The sequence below is a fragment of the Phoca vitulina genome, unplaced genomic scaffold, assembly GCF_004348235.1.
Source record: "Phoca vitulina isolate PV1807 unplaced genomic scaffold, GSC_HSeal_1.0 scaffold99, whole genome shotgun sequence".
Lineage (NCBI taxonomy): Eukaryota > Metazoa > Chordata > Mammalia > Carnivora > Phocidae > Phoca > Phoca vitulina.
The window spans coordinates 3208332-3227732 of NW_022589802.1; the positions used below are offsets into that span (position 1 = coordinate 3208332).

Consider the following 19401-nt stretch of genomic DNA (forward strand, 5'->3'; position numbering starts at 1 on the left):
GGCCTTAGTGTCCTCATCCATAAAGAGGGAGAATGGTTGGAAAATTCAGGAGGACTACTGGGCATGCCAACTCACCGTCACCTATAGCGGGCCATTTAGTATCATTACATGACAAAGCACAGAAGATGGGCAATGAGCAGTGTCTCCTTCCTTCTCCAACCGTGTGCCCTGAATGCCCCCATTTGGTCTGGAGCTGCTCTATGAATGGACCAGGTGGCTGCTCAGAGCTGGGGCATCTTTGCACCTGCAGTGGGTGGAGACTGAGACAGAGGTGACGTGATGTTTTAAGAGATTCTCACACTAGTAATCAATCAACCCACCAGTCTGGGGGAGGAACGGAGAGCTTAACTTCAAAGGGAAGGACCAAATGTTCTGCCTCCTGTTAAAACTCCATATGCTGATGGCAGAGACTAGATGCCTTATTAACCTTGGGGGTGGGGTGCCCCAATGTTCAAAAAGTAAAACTCTGCTTTTCTCCAGATCATGAGTGTCATTAAGCAATCACGCTGCTGAATGAAGGAGTGAATACTGAAAAGGTGTTTGTGCCGCTGAGATCCCTTATGATGACTACTCCTGCCTGATGTGTGCTCAGTGCTTGGGGATTTTCAACGTACCCTATGACTTCGGCCAAGTTGCTTAACCTCTCTGAGCCTCAGTTTCCTGGAGATAGCCTCTTCGTCGGGATTATCCTACAGATTATGGGAGATAATGCTCCTAGTCAGCGCTCAATTAAAGGTGGCTATTCTTACTCCTGGTTCATTTGACTTTTGCCCTTGGGGAGGGCAAAGGATGGACAAAGTCCCAGAGCCATTTAGTAGCAGAAGCAAGACTAGAATCCAGATGTCTTGAGCCCTTAGGATGGTCTTAGGATGTACATTTCCTGCAAGGGGGTTTTCAGTTATTCACATGAAATAGCTCAGGGCTATTTAAAAGACTTCTCCTTTGAGACTGATAGAATTTTATTAACAGAACTTCACTTGAAACATGTTTTTGTTGCTGCTGCTGTTAGTTTGCTTTTTGGGAAAGGATGAGAGAAGCAGGTAAGCTGAGCATCTCGATCAGATCTTCACGTGAAAGACGCCAGCCCCTCACATTCTGAGCTCTGCAATAACTTGTCTGCACAGCAGGTTTCATGGTGAACCGGCAGGCCCTTCTGCATCTGACCTGTCTGTCTCTGTCCCTCAGACCACAAACACCCGGGCTGCTGAGATCCTCGGTGTGTGCAGCTGAGCTCCACGTTAGCATCCGGTAGCTTCCTGAGGTGGCAGAGATTTAACGACCACGAAAATCCAGCTGTGCTCAAACCAAGAAGTGCCCTCACTGTGGGCCGATGGTGACAACAGCACCCGGCTTGGCCAGACTCCACGCAGGCCCAGCAGGCCAGCCAGAGGAGCAGGCTCCTTCCATGTCATCCCCTTCAGAGACCACATGCATCTTCCAAGAAGACACATGTGCTTTTTACTGCGAAGGAGACTCATCTGGGAGAGTTGCTTTTGGAGCCTGAGGCATATTTTTTTGGATCCCCTCAACTGGGGCAAATCCTTGGTCTTCTAGGACAACTTAGAATTTTGGAAACAGGTAACTCAGAGCTAAGGGCAGAGAACACGGTGTGCCACGGAGGAAGGAGAAGGACTGATTTTGATCAAGTCCAAGGTGTGACTCTAAAGCAATAAACGTGAATTTTTTGGCAAGGCTTAAAAAGGGCTCTGTAAGGCCACCTGCGAGGAAATGCCAAGCCCAGAAATGGTGTGAGCAATGGCCACTTCTCCTAAGTGAAGGCACGGATGGCTGCTCCAAGGGCTTATTCTAAGAAAACCTTCCCGGCATTGAGGTCTACACTGATCAAAACCAAAGCAGTTACTTGCCAGTCACACTCTTTTAAAGGGTGTTGGTGGGGCTCAGGAGGAAAAGGGGAAGAGGACCCTTGCAACTACAACCCACCCATTCCTCCTAGGAGCAAAACCCAGTGTGAAACAGAGGAGAAATTGCAAGTCACGCCCAAATGAATCTGGACTCTGGATGCATCACCAAGAGGTTTTCCTTCACTGACTCAGTTGTTGACCATAAAAGAGAAGCAAGAAATCTAAAGGGTAGGGGCACCTGGGTGGCTCAGTCATTAAGCGTCTGCCTTCGGCTCAGGTCATGGTCCCAGGGTCCTGGGATCGAGCCCCGCATCGGGCTCCCTGCTCAGCGGGAAGCCTGCTTCTCCCTCTCTCCCTCCCCCGCTTGTGTTCCTGCTCTCTCTGTGTCTCTCTCTGTCAAATAAAGAAATAAAATCTTAAGAAAAAAGAAATCTAAAGGGTAATTGAGCTGGAGGTTAGAGATTGCCTTCTACAAGATGTCTGTATGAAGGGCTGGCAATGTGGAGGACAGGCGGCTGGCCAAGTGATCGTTCCATGTCTGCCATCCCATCTGACTGCCATCTCTGTGAGCGGAGATTTACACTCTGTAAATGTCTATGTACTCAACTGGATACCTCATTCTCAATACACTGTTGGTGGTAGACAGTGAGGAGAAACAGAGAAGCAAGATTTCAACAATCTCCCCCCCACACCTGTGCACTTACTGAAAGTGGATCACCCTTGGAATGGGAGAGGCCAGCCCTCTAGTTATGTGAAATGACATTACCTCAGAGCCCCGAGCTCCCAGTTCTCTGAACAGGAAGGAAGCAGACCCACGGCTCTATAAGAGCCATTTCCTCTCTGCTGTATTAATTTCAGAGATTAAGTAAGCCACTCCTCTGTGGACCCAATACACTGAGATAACAGCCATTGTGTTTGCTGCGACTCCTACTAACGGAGCTAATCTTGGTAGACTGGTGATGTTGCAGGCTTTTAATGTCAAATTCAACTAACCAGCGGCTCTCGTGGTCCCATCTATTGTCCTGGCTCCTAGAACTACTGCTGGAAGCCCTAGCCCTTAGTTTCAGACATAGATGAGGTCTGGGTTCCAAGGAAGGAAAGGAGAAATTTGTCAAGTGGGTTTTTTAAAAGAACACCAGAGCCAGAGAGTTTGAATGGGAATCTCTTTCTGTGCCCTACTCACTGGCTTCCTGTTCTTGGTGGTACCAGGAAGCGAATGCAATATATCTCGTTTCTGTCAGTTCCACATTCCTGGTTTCTGTTGAGAGAAAAAGAAGGCTTTTCTTCCCTTGCACTCGTCCTTTCTTTCTACTTGAAGGGGTGCAGTGCAGAGATCACTAGACTGGGAATCGGGATGCATCCTTGCACTGTATTTCCTGCTCTTCCAGAAATTCGTAAGGGGCAAGGTCAGCTCATCTCCTACATCTTTTCTAGGTCAGATTCTAGTTCCTTATATTTTGGGTTGGTTCTCTGCCAACAAGCTTGCATAGAGAATTTCAATAACACATCTCATGTTCAAGTTTAAGATTAGAAGCATTCAACACCCCCCTCCCCCCAGTAGCCCATTGTCTGACCGATTCCTGGAGCTTTCTGGGCTCCTGACGATTTCCCACCATGGCGAAATGGGGAACCATGCTCTTGATTACAAGCCGACTTTTCCAGTCATCCATTGTTTGACCTGCAATTTTATTCTTGACTCTCCAAGGCGCTTCCCAAACGACCTAGACACAGGGCTTAGGGAGACAAAAAGTACACTGTCTTTCAGATATGAAGATGAGACCATTGACCCCGTGAATCACAGACTTTCACTCTGAGGACAGGTTTGTTTGGAGTCAGCCCCATTCCCTTTCATGTCTCTCTCCCCACCCCACCACCCTCATTGAACCCCTTCCCACCCCCAGGGATGAGGGGCACTTCTGTGAAGCCGTTGGCTGGGATGAGATGGCAGTCCCTGGCCATGGCGTAGAGCAGAATTCACTGGAGAGTGGAAGGATGGGTGGAGAAGCAGCCTGACGTAACTAAAATAACACTAGGCTTAAAGGCAAGGAATGGGGATCTTAGGTCTGGCTTTTTTTTTTTTTTTTAAAGATTTTTTATTTATTTGACAGAGAGAGAGACAGCGAGAGAGGGAACACAAGTAGGGGGAGAGGGAGAGGGAGAAGCAGGCTTCCCGTCGATCAGGGAGCCCGATGCGGGGCTCGATCCCAGGACGCTGGGATCACGACCTGAGCCAAAGGCAGACGCTTAACGACTGAGCCACCCAGGCGCCCCAGGTCTGGCTTTTTGTGCGTGTGGTATGCAGTGAGATCTGGGGAAGACTCTTCTGTTCTCTGACATAATTTTCTTATGTGCAAATCATGGTGGTTGGATCAGGTAATGGCTTAAGACCCCTACGGCTCTAGTAGAGTAAGCCTTATGGCCCACTGAAGGAGCAGCTCCCAACTCTGCTCCCATTAGCACCCAGCCAAGTAAGCTGACGAACAGTTTATAACCTGACAGTCAGTGGAAGGAAGCAATGGGTGTTGGAAGGGGCTCATGAAACCCTGGTATACTGGTTTACACAAAACTAACCAAGCAGATGGTGATCATGTCTACCCCAGTGTATGCCCTCCATGACAGATAAGCAGACCTGTGTTAAACCAAGTAAAGCTTTTTTTTTTTCATTTTATTTTGTTTCATTTCTTTTTGTCTTTTGTGATGTAGACATGAAATAAGAGCTCTGTTAAGGCATTCATATGTGAGGGAAGCTCTCCTTCTTGGAAATCCCCTTGGCAGTATAGAATCGGGCATGAAAATGTCAATGTCCAGACTTCTGCCTCTGGGAAAATGGAAACGTACCCTTCCCATTTTCCCACTGAGTACAACTAAAACCTCTGGACATTATATATAAAATCAACATAAGAAGACCCTGAAAAGTGGAGAGAAGAAGGGACCTTGGGACCTAAGGAACAATGTGGTGGTGAGTTCTCTGGGTTTTTGCCTCATAGATCTCAGACACGGACCTGAGGAAGCTGGCAACCCCAAAATGCCAATGGACACTGACGAAAAGTTCCCGACAAAAGCCTACTCTCTTTAGCTAAAGGGCCAGGAAAGGGGCAGCCCACCAAGACAGAAAACTTTTATACAAGAACTGCTCTAATTCAGCTAAACACCACAGGAAAAATTGTGGTCCCATCAAGTCCCAACATCAGAGGCCAAGTGGGGGCCTAGACTCCACCCCCACCCAGCAGCAATGATTTATTTCTCCCTGTCCCCCCTAGGGTGGTATCAGAGGAGGCCTAAGAGAGATTCGGGACCTTTGCTCCACACAGTGGTAATGAGTCCACATCCTATCATTGTCAATGTCAGTGGAGATCACATGGGGAACATCAATGAGGCACTCCTACCGATCCCAGCCAGGACGGTATCAGTGAAAGCCTAGTAGGGAGCTAGAACTATCACTACTACCCAGGAGTAATGAGGCACCCCAACCTCCTCAGTGTCAATGAAGGCTAAGTGGGGAACCTGGCAGAAATGAGATGGTGCCCCGTTCCCTGCCAAAGCATTGTCAGAGGAAGTCAGCTAAAACCGAAGATCTAAATAAGTGCTGAAATAAGAGAACTGTCAACCCAGAATCTTATACCCAGTGAAAATATGCTTCAGGTATGAAAGGGCAATCAAGATATTCTGAGATAAAGGAAAGCTAAAAGGATTTGTTAGTAACAGACCATTCCTAGGAGGATGGATAAAGGATGTTCTCTAATCAGAAAGGAAGTGATCAAAGAAGGAATTTTGGACACCACCAAGGAAGAATGAACAATGGAAAGAAAAAAATATGGGTAAATATAATAGACTTTCCTTCTCTCAAGTTTTCTAAATTATGTCTGATGGTTGAAGCACCAATTATAACATTGCATGTTATGGTTCTAAATGTTATGTGGAAGAAATATTTAACACAATTACATTATAAACAGGGGAGGGTAGAGAGGTGGAAAGAGAAGTAAGGTTTCCATACTTCACTCAAACTGGTAAAATATTGACATCAGTAGACTATTACAAGTTATGTACGTATGATATAATACCTAGAGTAACCACTAAAAATGGCATACAAAAAGATGCATGCGGGGCGGGGGGGCACCTGGGTGGCTCAGTCGTTAAGTGTCTGCCTTTGGCTCAGGTCATGATCCCAGGGTCCTGGGATCGAGCCCCACATCGGGCTCCCTGCTCGGCGGAAAGCCTGCTTCTCCCTCTCCCACTCCTCCTGCTTGTGTTCCCTCTCTCGCTGTGTCTCTCTCTGTCAAATAAATAAATAAAATCTTTAAAAAAAAAAAGATGCATGCGAAAACACTATACACAAATCATCAAATGGAATTTCAAAAAATGTTCAAGTAACCTATAGGAAGTTAGGACAAAGAAAATAAAGAAACAAAAACAGAACAAACAAAATAAAAATAAATTGGTAGACTTAAGCGTTAACTACCAGTAAGTTCATTAAAATGAAAATGATCCAGGGGTGCCTGGGTGACTCAGTTGTTTAACCGTCTGACTTGGGCTCAGGTCATGTCTCAGGGTCCTGGGATCAAGCCCTGCATTGGAATCCCTGCTCAGCAGGGAGCCTGCTTGTCCCTCTCCCTCTGCCCCTCCCCCCACTTGTGCGCTCTCTCTCTCTCTCTCAAATAAACAAAATATTTTTAAAAAATGAAAATGATCTAAATCTACCAATTACAAGACAGACATTGGCAGAGTGAAAAAACAACATGATGAAACTACATGCTGTCTATGAGATGCTCATTTCAAATATAATGATATGAACAGGTTGAAAGTAAAAGGTGAAAAAATATATATCATGCAAATGTTAATAAAAAAATAGTAATGGGGTAGCTCTGGTATTAGCAGATAAAGTAAACTTCAGAACAAAGAAAATTACCAGAGACAGAGAGGGGCATTACATAATGATAAAAGGGTCAATCCACCAAGAAGACATAGTAATCCTAATTGTGCACACACCAAACAACAGAACTACATGACATATGAAGCAAAAATCAAAAGAACTGAAAGGAGAAATAGAAAAATTCTCATTTATAGTGGAGACTTCAACTTCCTCTCTCAACAACTGATAGAACCAGACAGAAAATCAATACAAAGAATTCAACAACATCATCATCTAACAGGACCTAATTGACATTTATGGAACCCTCCACCAAAAAACAGTAAAATTTACATTCTTTTCAAGCACCCAAGGAATATATACCAAGATAGATATAATCTGGACAACAAAAAAATACACAGACATTTAAAGAATTGAGATAATACATGGTGTTTTCTCTGGCTATAATGGGATCAAATTAGGAAACAACAACAGAAAGACAATAGGAAAAACTCTAAACTAAACTAAACAACACACTAAAAAAATTTATGAGTCAAAGAGGAGGTCTCAAGAGAAACTTTAAAAATACATTGAACTGGGGTGCCTGGGTGGCTCAGTTGGTTAAGCGTCTGAAGTCTCAATCTCAGCTGAGGTCTTGATCTCAGGGTCATTTGTTCAAGGCCCATGTTGGGCATGGAGACTACTTTATAAATATACATTGAACTGAATGAAAACAAGAATACAATATATCAAAATTTGTAGGACACAGGTAAAGCTAGAGGGAAATTTACAGTACTAAATTCTTACAAGAGAGAAATGCGGGAGAAGTCTAAAAACAATACGTTTCCAAATAAGATACCAAGAAAAAGAAGAGCAAAACAAACCTAAAACAAACAGAAGGAAGGGAATATAAAGAATAGATACAGATATTGAAATTATATTGAAGACAGAAAAAAAAATGAAGCCCAACGGGGAAAAGGTGGTTCTTAGAAAAAAAAAAATGTAATTCACAAGCATCTAGAAAGACTAACAAAAGGAAAAGAGGGAAAACACAAATTACCAATACTGGAATGAAAAAGGGAATATTACTACTGATTCTGTAGACATGTAAAGAATAATAAGGAAATACTAAAAGCATCTCTACCCATGCGAATTTGGAAATTAGATTAAATGGGCCAATTATTCTAAAAGCACAAACTACCAAAATTTACCAAAATAATTATTAAAGGAATTAAATTCATAATTAAAAAAAAAAAACTCCAGAAAATGAAAACTCGAGGCTCAGACAGTTTCACTAGAATTATACCAGTTGTTTAAAGAAGAATTAGCACCAATTCTACATAATCTCTTCAGAAAATAGAAGAGGAGGGGACACTTCCCAACTCACTGTGTTACCCTGACAGCAAAGATGAAGAATGTACAAAGAAGACTACAGACTAATATTTCTCATGCACAGAAACACAAAAATCCATAACAAAGTTTTGGCAGTTTATAAGAAGAATTATATACTATGATCAAGTCAGGTTTAGTCTAGGGATGCAAGGCCCACATTATCCACCATATTAACAAGCAAAATAGTAAAAATCATATGATCACCTCAAAACAATATTGAAAAAGAACAAAGTTGAAGGGGTCACACTTTCCAATTTTAAAACTTACTACAAAACAACAGTAATCAAAACAGTGTGCTGTTGGCATAAGGACAGACATATATGCCAATGGAATAGACTTGAGAATCCCGAAATAAACCCATAAATCTACAGCCAATTGATTTTCAAAAAGGGTGTCAAGATTATTCAGTGGAGGAAAGAATAGTCTCTTTAACAAATGATGCTGGGACAAATGGATAGTCACATGCAAAAGAATGAAGTTGGACCCCCTACATCACACCATATACAAAAATCAACTCAAAATGGATCAACCTAAACACAGGACCTAAAACTATAAAACATGTAGAAGAAAACATAAGGGAAAATCTTTATAACATTGGATTTGGCAAAGGATTCTTAGATATGACACCAAAAGCATGAGCAACAACAACAACAAAATAGACAAATTGGACTTCATCAGAATTAGAAACTTGCACATCAAAGGACATTATCAAGAAAATGAGACAGCCTACAGAATGAGAGAAAAATATTGCAAATCATATATTTGAAAAGGATCTAGTATGAATTAGAATGTATAAAGAACTCTTACAACAATGAAAAGACAAACAATACAATCTAAAAAATGGATAAAAGACTTGAATAGACATTTCTCCAAAGGAGATACACTTTGGGCCAACAAGCCCATGTAGAGATGTTCAATACCACTAGGCCTAAGGGAAATGCCAATCAAAACTATGATATACCACTTCCCACCCATTAGGATAGCATAATTAAAGGAAAATAACAAGTGTTGGCAAGAATGTGGAGAAATCGGAACCCTCGTACATTCCTGATGGGAATTTAAATGTCATGGGTGCTGTGGAAAACAGTTTGGCAGTTCCTCAAAAAGTAAAATGCAGAATTACCATCTGACCCTGCAATTCCACTCTAAGTATATATCCAAAAGAATCAAAAATAGGTACTCAAACACTTTTACACAATCTTCTTAAGTGCATCATTCACGAGAATCAAAAGGTGGAGATAACCCAAATGTCCATCAATGTATAAATAGATAAACAAATTATGGTACAATCATACTGTGGACTGTTACTCTATCATACAAAGGAATGAAATACTTAGAAAGGCTAGGACATGGATGAACCTTGACAACATTACACTAAGTGAAAAGAAGCCTGTCATAAAAAGTCACATATTGTATGAAATTATATGAAATGTCCAGAATAGGTAAATCCATAGAGAGAAATCAGATCGGTGTTTGCTAGGCGCTGGGGGGAGGGGAGAATGGAGAATTACTGCTTAATGAGTATGGGGTTTTATTTCAGGGTGATGTAAATGTTTAGGAACTAGATAAAGGTGATGCTTTAGTACATTGTGAATGTATTAAATGACACTAAATTGTTATGCGACTTTCACCTTTAAAAGAATAGCGACAACACTAAATACTGGCCACAATGAGCGAAACCGGATCATTCTGGCGGGAATGAAAAAGTCACTCTGCAAAAATAGTCACTGCAAAACTGTTTGGCAGTTTCTTTAAAAACTAAACGCACAACCATTAGATGACCCAGCAACTGAACTCCTGGGTATTTATCCCAGAGGGATGAAGACTTGTGTTCACACAAAATTTTGCAAACGAGTGTTTAGAGTAGCTTTATTCATAATAGCCAAAAAAGGGAAACAACCCAGAAGTCCTTCAATGGATGAATTGTTAAACAAACTGGTGCATGTGTACCATGGAATACTACTTAGCAATATAAAGACATGACTGCTGATCCATACAGTGACCTGGATGAATCTGCAGAGAATTATGCTGAGTGAAAAAAGTCAATCCCCCAAATTTACATACTGCATAATTGCATTTCTGTAACAATCTCAAAATGACAAAACTATAGAAATGGATTGATTAGTGGTTGCCAATGGTTAAGGAAGGAGTGAGTGTCAGAAGGAAGTGGATGTATCCACAAATGGGCAACATGAGGGATTCATGTGGTGACGGGAATGTTCTGTACCTTGGCTGTATGGACCAATGTCAGCATCCTGGTTATGATATCGTACTAGAGTTTTGCAAGATGTTATCATTAGGGGAAGTTGGTTAAAGGGTATATGGGACCTATTTGGATTATTTCTTACAATTGCATGTTCATTTACAATTATCTCAAAACAAAAAAACTTCTATTAAAATCATACGATCCTATCATTTGATGCAGAAAAAGCACTTCACAAAATTCAACATCCATTCATGATAAAAATTCTCAGAAAACCAGGAATAGAGGGGAACTTGCTCAACTTGATAAAGGATGTCAATAATGAACCTACAGCTAACATCACACTTAATGATTAAAGAATAAATCCCTTCCTTATAAGACTGTTAACAAGGCAAGTATATCTGCCCTCTTCACTGCTTATATCAAATCAATATGTTGTACACCTTAAACTTACACAATGTTGTATGTCAAATATCTCTCAATTAAAAAAACAAAAACAAAACAAAACAAAAACATAGTACTGGGAAATTCTAGCTAGTCCGTTAAGCTAAGAAAATGAAATGAAAGACATACGTGTTAGAAAAGAAGTAAAACTATTTCTATTTGCAGTTGGCACAATTGTCTATGTGGAAAACCTTAAGAAATTTACAAAGAAACTCCTAGAACCAAGAAGAGAGTTCAGGAAGGTCTCGGGATACAAGATCAATGAATAAAAATCAATTGCATTTATATGTGCCATCAATGAATAAATGGACACTGGGATTAAAAATACAATACCATTGAGGCGCACGGTCATGAGCCTGAGATGGAGCCCCGAGTCATGCTCCATGCTGGATGTAGAGCCTGCTTGGGTTTCTCTCTCTCCCTTTCCTTCTGCCAACCCCCACCTCTGCAAAATACAATACCATTTACTACTGCCCCAAAACTTCCAGGTGAAACCTAAGCAAAACATGTATAGAACTCATATGCTGAAAACTATGCAACACTGATGAAAGAAATCGGAGAAGAGCTAAGTGAATGGAGGGATATTCCATGTTCATAGATTGGAAGACTCAACATAGTAAAGATGTCAATTTTTCCCAAATTGATGTACAGCTTTAACCAATTCCTATCAAAATCCCAGCAAGATTTTTTTAAAGATTTTATTTATATGAAAGAGAGAGAGAGAGCATGAGCAAGGGGAGGGGCAGAGGGAGAAGCAGACCCCCTACTAAGTGTGGAGCCCAACATGGGTCTCAACCCCAGGATGCTGAGATCAGAACCTGAGCTGAAGTCAGATGCTTAACTGACTGAGCCACCCAGGTGCCCCCAAATCCCAGCAAGGCTTTTTGTAGATACAGACAAGATTATTCTAAAATAAATGGAATAATATTCCAAAATTAAATGGAAAGGCAAAGGAAGTAGAAGGGTGGAAACAATTTTGAAAAAGAAGAGTAAAGTGGAAGGAATCAATCTATTCAATTTCAAGACTTATTATATGGCCGCATTAATCAAGATCATGTGGTATTGGCAGAGGGACAGACACACAGATAACTGAAATAAAACAGAGAACCCAGAAAAAGACGCACACAAATACGCCTAACTGATTTTTGGCAAAAGTGCAAAAGCAATCTGGTGCAGGGATAATAGCATTTTTAACACAGGGTTCTGGAACAAGTGAACATCTGTAGGCAAGAAAATGAACATCAACCTCAACCTCATCCCTTACACAAAAATTAACTCAAAATGGACCATGGAGTTAAATATAAGAGTCAAACTATACAAGTTTCAGAGAAAAAAGTAGGAGAACATCTGTAGGATGTAAAGCTAGGCAAAACGTTCTTTCTCAGGTATGATACCAAAAGCATGACCCATAAAAAGAAATATAGACAAATCAGACCTTATCAAAAATACAATCTTTTGCTCTGTGAAAAGATCCTGTGAATAGGATGAAAAAACAAGTTACAGACTGGAAGTAAGTATGTGCAACCTCATATCTGATAGAGGACTAGTATCTAGAATGTATAAAGAATCTCAACACTCACTGGTAGGAAGACAAACTACTATCCAAGTAGAAAATGGGCAAAAGATGTGAAAAGACATTATACTTTCAAGTTTCTACAGGTGGCAAATAAGCACATACAAAGATGTTCGATATCAGTAACCATTAGAGAATTGCAAATTAAAACCGCAAAGCGATACTCTTACATACCTATCAGAATGGCTAATATAAAAAATGGTCATGATGGCAAAAACAGGTGAGGATGTGGAGAAGCTGCTGGTCAGAATGTAAAATGGTACAGATACTCTGTAGGACTGTTTGGTAGTTTCTTCTAAGAGTAAGCATGCAAGTATCACAGGACACAGCAATTGCACTCCAGGGCATTTATCCCGGAGAAACGAAAATGTATGTCCACACAAAAGACCTGTAGCGAGACTCATTAGAAAAAAACCCATGGCAATATCGATTTCCTGGTTTTGATATTATACAACTGGGATATAAGGTGTAACCGCCGGGGGCCTCTCTACCATGTTTGAAATTTCCCCTGAACCTGTAATTACTTCAAAATAAGAAGCGAACTGTTATTTAAACAGATGTCAATGTCCAGATCCAGGGGGACATTGATTCTTCTTCTTGCGTCTGGGACATGTCCTAAGTAGCATTCCTTTTTAAAGCAACATACAGAAGTTTGTACAGACCTTTTTATTCTTTAAAAAACAATTCCCACCCAAATCTTTCTTGAGTGTTTCAGGGGCCAAGCCTGAGGCCTTGGCTGTAACCTCACTCAAACACTAGGGTCTGGGGACAAAATGGCATATAATGTACAATGCACCCAAAGAAAACTGGGAAAAAGAGACCCCATTTACCGCAGAGGCCATCACTAACTCCCTGGCCCGGCATCTGGAGCCCGTGTGGGGGACGGAGGCCAGGATCTTATTTCAGGGCTGGCAACACAAAACCTATCGACATCAAACAAGCTACCCATTCAGCTCTAAAGAAAAAAGGCAAAAAAAAAAAAAAAAAAAAATGCCGCTTTTGCTTTTAAAGACTCCACTCTACTGATTTCTTGTCCTGCCCCTTTGTGGCTCCCAGCAGCCAACGTAAAGGGGACAAGTGGGGGTAATGGCCAGAGCTTCCAGAACAAAGGCTTGATTCTCTGGTCCGAAGCAGCAGCTTACTGGCTCAGCACCACAGCCGCGCACTTAGGTACTGGGGGGACCCAGGGCTGGGGAGCACAGCCAATGGAGGGGGCGCTGACAGGAGGTTCCCGCCCGGAAATTGCCTTTGTTTGGTCCAAGTCAGAAGGGATCTCCCACCCCCAGCACACCAGCCTCGGGCCGTGGGCTAGGTTCCTCTTTCCCTCTAGATGAACCTGGGCCTGGGAAACAGCCCTTGGACAGACCTTTCTGTCCACAGCAGGGGTCCACCACCTTTCCATCCCTGAGGCCCGCCTGGGCTCCTTGTCCCCTGGCAACGCCCATGAGCACCTGTTCGGGAAGCCTACGCCCCTTGCATAAAAAGAAACCAACCCCCAGCAATTGTTCTTACCCAAGCACAGTCCAGGGCTGTAGAGGAAACCCAGAGCCATCTGCCACACACACTTTGGATTTCATTCCCACAAATCCATGTGCATTCAACTTTCCACTTCATACATATCCACGTTTGGCCTCCATACAGAAAGAAAACGTGCCGCATCCTCAAATACGTGGCTGCCCAAGGGAGATGCATTGCTTTGGGACTTTGTAGCCCGTGCCCGTGGGGATCAGGGTGAGGCGAGGGGCGTTCTCATACCTCAGCTTCAGAACAGAGGCCTGTGGGCAGTCTCTGTTTCCCCCTCAGGCTCTAAGCACACACCTGGGACACCCTGGCCGCCCACACTCAGAGCTCTGGGGTTATCGCTGGCTCACCCCACCCCGTGTTAGCCACGTCTCTAGTGCCTGACTTCTTGCTTCCCGGGTCTGTGGACTCTGCCACATCCCTCATGTCCACCTCCAAGTGCCAGTTGGGGCCAGCTTTACCTTGCGGCCACCCGGCGGCAGGCATGACAGAGGAAGGAAACCAGGAGCCAAGTTAAAGGCACTTGGCAAGGAAGGAAGGGGAGCGTGAGGATATTGCTGGAGCAACCCAGGCCTGAAATCTTCTTTAAAAGCCAAAGGAAGGGCGCCTGGGTGGCTCAGTCATTAAGCGTCTGCCTTTGGCTCAGGTCATGATCCCAGAGTCCTGGGATCGAGCCCCGCGTCGGGTTCCCTGCTCGGCGGGGAGTCTGCTTCTCCCTCAGCCCCTCCCCCTGCTTGTGGGCGCGCTCTCTCTCAAATAAATAAATAAAATGTTTTTGAAAAAAAAGCACAAAGGAGTTCTGCCCTTGCCCCCCAACCGCTACCAACTCGGCCAGGAATAGCCTTGGGCTTCGGACCGGAAGGTCCAAACAGCGTGCTATGCTGTGAAGCCGAGTTGGGTGCCTACTTCGCAGGCGCACTGACAGACCTGAGCGTGTCCCTCATCCTAACTGCTTCTTCCTCTGTGTCCCCTGGATGGGGCGAGGGTGAGGAGACAGGCTCAGCCATTCCCAAGGTGACCCCTGAGGCCATGATGTCCCACCCCGAGGCACCAGGTTGTTGGGCAGATTTTTGGTCAGGATAGAAGACATTCAATAGGAGAGGCCTCATTTTTCAAGGGTCAAATTTAGCCCCCAAAGCAAAGAAAAAGCCAAAAGACCTCCAGGTTTCAAATGGGCTTGTGGAAGAACAGATCTTCAATGTTGATGGATAAATAATTCAAATCTGTTTCCAAACATGCACACTAGTGCTATGGGTTGAACTCTGTCTCCTTCCCATATTTTACAATGTGGCTTTATTTGCAAATAGGGTCATTGCAGGTGTCGGGAGTTAAGATGAGGTCATCCTGGAGTAGGGTGGGCCCTTAATTCAGTATGACCGGCGTCCTTATAGAAAGGGGACATTTGGACCCAGAGGCATGCACAGAGGGAGAACATCATGCGAAGACTGCAGTGAAGCTGCCACGAGCCAAGGAACCACCAAGCTCTAGAAGAAAGAGCAGACAGGTCCTCCCGTGGCCCCTTCAGAGGGAGTGCAGCCCTCCTGACACCTTGATCTCAGACTTCTACTTTCCAGGGCTGTGAGAAAACAGATGTGTGTGGTTCAAGGCGCCCTGTCTGTGGAATTTTGTTATGGCAGCCCCAACAAACTCCGGCACTGGGGACAAAAATGTTTGTAGGGGAAGGTACAAGTACCAGCAAGGACTGGCCCGTGTCCGGAGCACAGCACGCTCACTGGTTACTCCGAGCTTCTGGGCTCACTTACTGTTCTGTGGTGAAAGATTAGCTCTCATTAGGATGACTAAGAGCTGGAGTGTTCACAGCCCAGGGCCGTCTTTGACTCTAGGCACTTAAAGAACACCCAGTTCTGGACTCTTATTTCTCTGCCCACCCCACTAACCTGAAGCCAGGGGTCATCCTACTTCTCCCAGGTGGCTCTGAACCAGAGCACCTGACACAATGCTTTGCTCATGGCAAACAGTTTATAAAATTTTGTAGACAAAAGTGGGGGTCGGGGGGGAGCATGTGGGAATGGAGAAGAAGCAAGGACACGAAGGGAAGGAGGATTCCCTTGGCTTGATGGCTGGCTGCATACGGACCAGGAAGCTAAGGCCACACCTACCTTCCAGAACTTCCAGGCCAGACAGTGGGAAGAAGTGTGGGGCTGCTGATAGGCAGAGAGCACTGCATGAGGAACAGACCGAGCAGCTCGCAGCCATCCATCATGGCCACTGCGGCTGCTAATCACAGCAGGTCACCCTGCTAACTATTCATAATTACTATCTGCCACTCACAATCTTGGTGTTAAGCCGGGCATGAGTCAGGTAGGATGCCCTGGTTCCAGCAGGATTCAGTCCCGGGAGAAGCAGGTAGAACCCAGGCTGGAGACAGGCAGGTCAAGGATTAAAGAGGCCAGGCGTCTAGATATCAGTACAGACAGGACTTTGGAGCCCAATGACAGGCCCTGATGTAGGAAGGCCGGCTTCTCAGTCATAAGTTATGGGGCTCTGGAAAAGCAGCTTCACCTTAAAGACTCAGTGTCCTCATGTGTAAAACACGAAGTTCTCTACAGAAATATAACCGCCCCCAGTGGGTGCCCACCACGAGCCAGGCATTTGGCTTGGCAATGTACACAGCATTTCCGCTGGCTCTCTCCAACACTCCTACATGGTACACATGGAGAGCTCCCTCTGTGCCCCCATCACGCACGGCGGGAAGTACTTGGCTGCCCTGTGGTCTGTAGGCTCCCCGAGGACAGCACAAGCTTGAGTGGAAGGCTGGACTGGAACCCTCTAAAGCAGTCCCTCAGCCTAGAGCCTCAATGACTCGGTGTGTTGGCGCCCATGTGTCCTTAGGAACGCATAACACATCCTTCATTGTGTCCATTTGAAAGGACTGCTCCGAGAGCGTGAAGAGCTGCAAGGCATGTAATTATAGCCTTGTGCTAATAAATATATCAATATTCTAAAACACTGCTTTTACCTTTTAAAAGTTGACTTTAAAAAGCCCCAGGTGGTATGGAAGAATTGGAATCCTCAAATATTGCTGGTGGGAATGTAAAATGGGGCAGCCACTCTGGAAAACAGTTTGGCAGTTGCTGAACAAGTTAAACATAGAGTAGCTACATGATTCAGCAATTCCGCTCCTGGGTATATATCCAAGAGAACTGAAAGCACATCTACACAAAAACTTGCACATGAATGTTCATAGTAGCACTATTCACAATAGCCAAGAGGTTTAAACAACCCAAATGTCCATCAACTGGTGAATGGAGAAGCAAAATGTGGTCTATCCATATAATGAAATGTTATTCAACCATAAAAAGGAATGAAGTGTGACACATACTAAACATGTATGGAGGAACATGGAGGACCCTTGAAATCATGATGCTAAGTGAAGGATGTCAGGCATACATATTGTATGATTCCATTTATATGAAACGTCCAGAACCGACAAGTCTGTAGAGAAAGAAAGTAGATTTGTGGTTGCCTAGCCACTGAGTGTGGCTCTCTGACTGGGCCACCCAGGCGCCCCTGATTATACTTTTGACATGGGGAGAGGGGAGAATGTGGAGTGATGGACACGGGTTTCTTTTGAGGGTGATACAAATGTTCTAGAATTAATTGTGAGGATGGTTACACATGTCTGTGAATACACTAAAACTCATTCATTTGTACACTTTCAGAGTGAATTGTATGGTATGTGAATTATATACTAATTGAGCTTTTTTATAAAGCCCAAATTGTTATCACTCCTTAATCTAACTTGGGGTTTTAGAAAGATGTTCCTTTTAGAAAAAGGATGAATCATCTTGTGTTTGGAGAAAAGAAAGTTTATATCCTCTAATCTTTTTTTAAGGTTTTTATTTTAATTCCAGTTAGTTACCAGTGTAATATTAGTTTCAGGTGTATGATATAGTGAGTCAACACTTCCATACATCACCCGCTGCTCATCGTAACGCGTGCACTCTTAATCCCCATCACCTGTTTCCCCCATCCCCCCACTCACCTCCATTCTGGTGACCATCAGTGTGTTCTCTAGAGTGAAGAGTCTGTTTCTTCCTTTGCCTCTCTCTTTCAGTTTTCCCTTTGCTCCTTTGTTTTGTTTCTTAAATTTCGCATATGACTGAAATCATATGGTAGTTGTCTTTCTCTGACTGATTTCTCTTAGCATGATACTCTCTAGCTCCATCCATGTCGCTGCAAATGGCAAGCGTTCAGTTCTTTGTTATGGCTGAATAACATTCCATTGCATATATATACCATCTCTTCTTTGTCCATTCATCTATCCTCTACTCTTAGTAAGACTGGCTCCTTGTGAAATGTGATGTCAGTGGCCCTTTTCTCCTGTTGCTGGTGACCTTTCCCCAGTGACCTACATCATTAGTAAAAAACGTAACCAAGTTGATGTGGAAATGATATCTCAAGCTCTGGTTGATTATACTTTTATTTTTTTTAAGATTATATTCATTTATTTGACACAGCGCGCACAAGCAAGGGGAGTGGCAGGCAGAGGGAGAGGGAGAAGCAGGCTCCCTGCTTGGTGCTCGATCCCAGGACCCCCGGACCATGACCTGAGCCGAAGGCAGATGCCCAACCAACTGAGCCACCCAGGCGCCCGATTATACTTTTGACATGGCCACTGCTGCTCCCTAGGAACTCCCCACTCTGCCTCCTTTGGGCTTTGGGATATCATGCCGCTAATGTTAAAAATGCCCCTCCCCCATCTGGGTGTCATGTGCCACTCATTGACAAATCTGCTTGGGGCCATGGCTTCCTGGCAAGTACAAATGTCCTGTGCTCCCACACAGTAGGCCCAGATGGCAAAGTCCTGCTTTAAGGAGCCAAGACTTGTATAGTAACCAATAAGTCAGCGGAGAGCACTGTTTCTCCTGAAGTAGATTTGACCCTAAGACTGAGCAGTGTGTGATGGCCACCCATTACGGCAAACAGAGAACAGAGGTTTCCAGAACATGGGGACACCAAGAAATTAGGGCAGACCAAGAGAGTCTTACAGCAGTGATGACAATGCTGATCTTGTCACATGATTGACTACAGCAGGACTAGCCTGTGAGGTGATACGAGGCCAAGTTTTGTCAAGACCTCATTTTTGTACTGGACTTGTTCAGCATTATCTTTTCCTGTCACAGACATCACACACTTGGAGAACTGGAAGAGCCCTGGGATTTAGCACTGCATGCTGGCCCTTCCATGTGCTGAATGCCTGCAAGCCGAGTTTCCCTGAGCTTCTCCACAGCCGACCACGCAATCTGGGGTTGTGCTGGAGGGTGTCGGGAAACTGCTCTGGTGTCCTCTGCAGGGCCAGACCATCCCACTCATATGTTGTGACATGAACATACACACACACACACACACACACACGCTGTTGCATATGCATACCGACACACACACACACACACACACACACACAGACGCTGTTGCATATGCATACCGAAACACACACACACACACACGTGTGCGCACGCTGTTGCATATGCATATCGAAACACACACACACACACACGCTATTGCATATGCATACCAAAACACACACACACACACA

At 44.0% G+C, this 19401-nt stretch overlaps 1 protein-coding gene across 5 annotated transcripts in view; it reads right to left on the reverse strand.

Annotated features, from left to right (window-relative positions):
* Positions 1-19401, reverse strand: part of MAMLD1 (mastermind like domain containing 1) — a 112082-nt gene that overhangs the window by 50634 nt on the left and 42047 nt on the right. For 3 of the 5 annotated variants that reach the window (XM_032397444.1, XM_032397443.1, XM_032397445.1), the window contains one exon: positions 3437-3595. In XM_032397444.1, the coding sequence (XP_032253335.1) occupies positions 3437-3532 (96 nt within the window). In that variant the 5' untranslated portion in view covers positions 3533-3595. Of the gene's footprint in view, positions 1-3436; positions 3697-19401 lie in introns of those variants that run through there. The other 2 variants (XM_032397446.1, XM_032397442.1) reach the window with 1 other exon arrangement.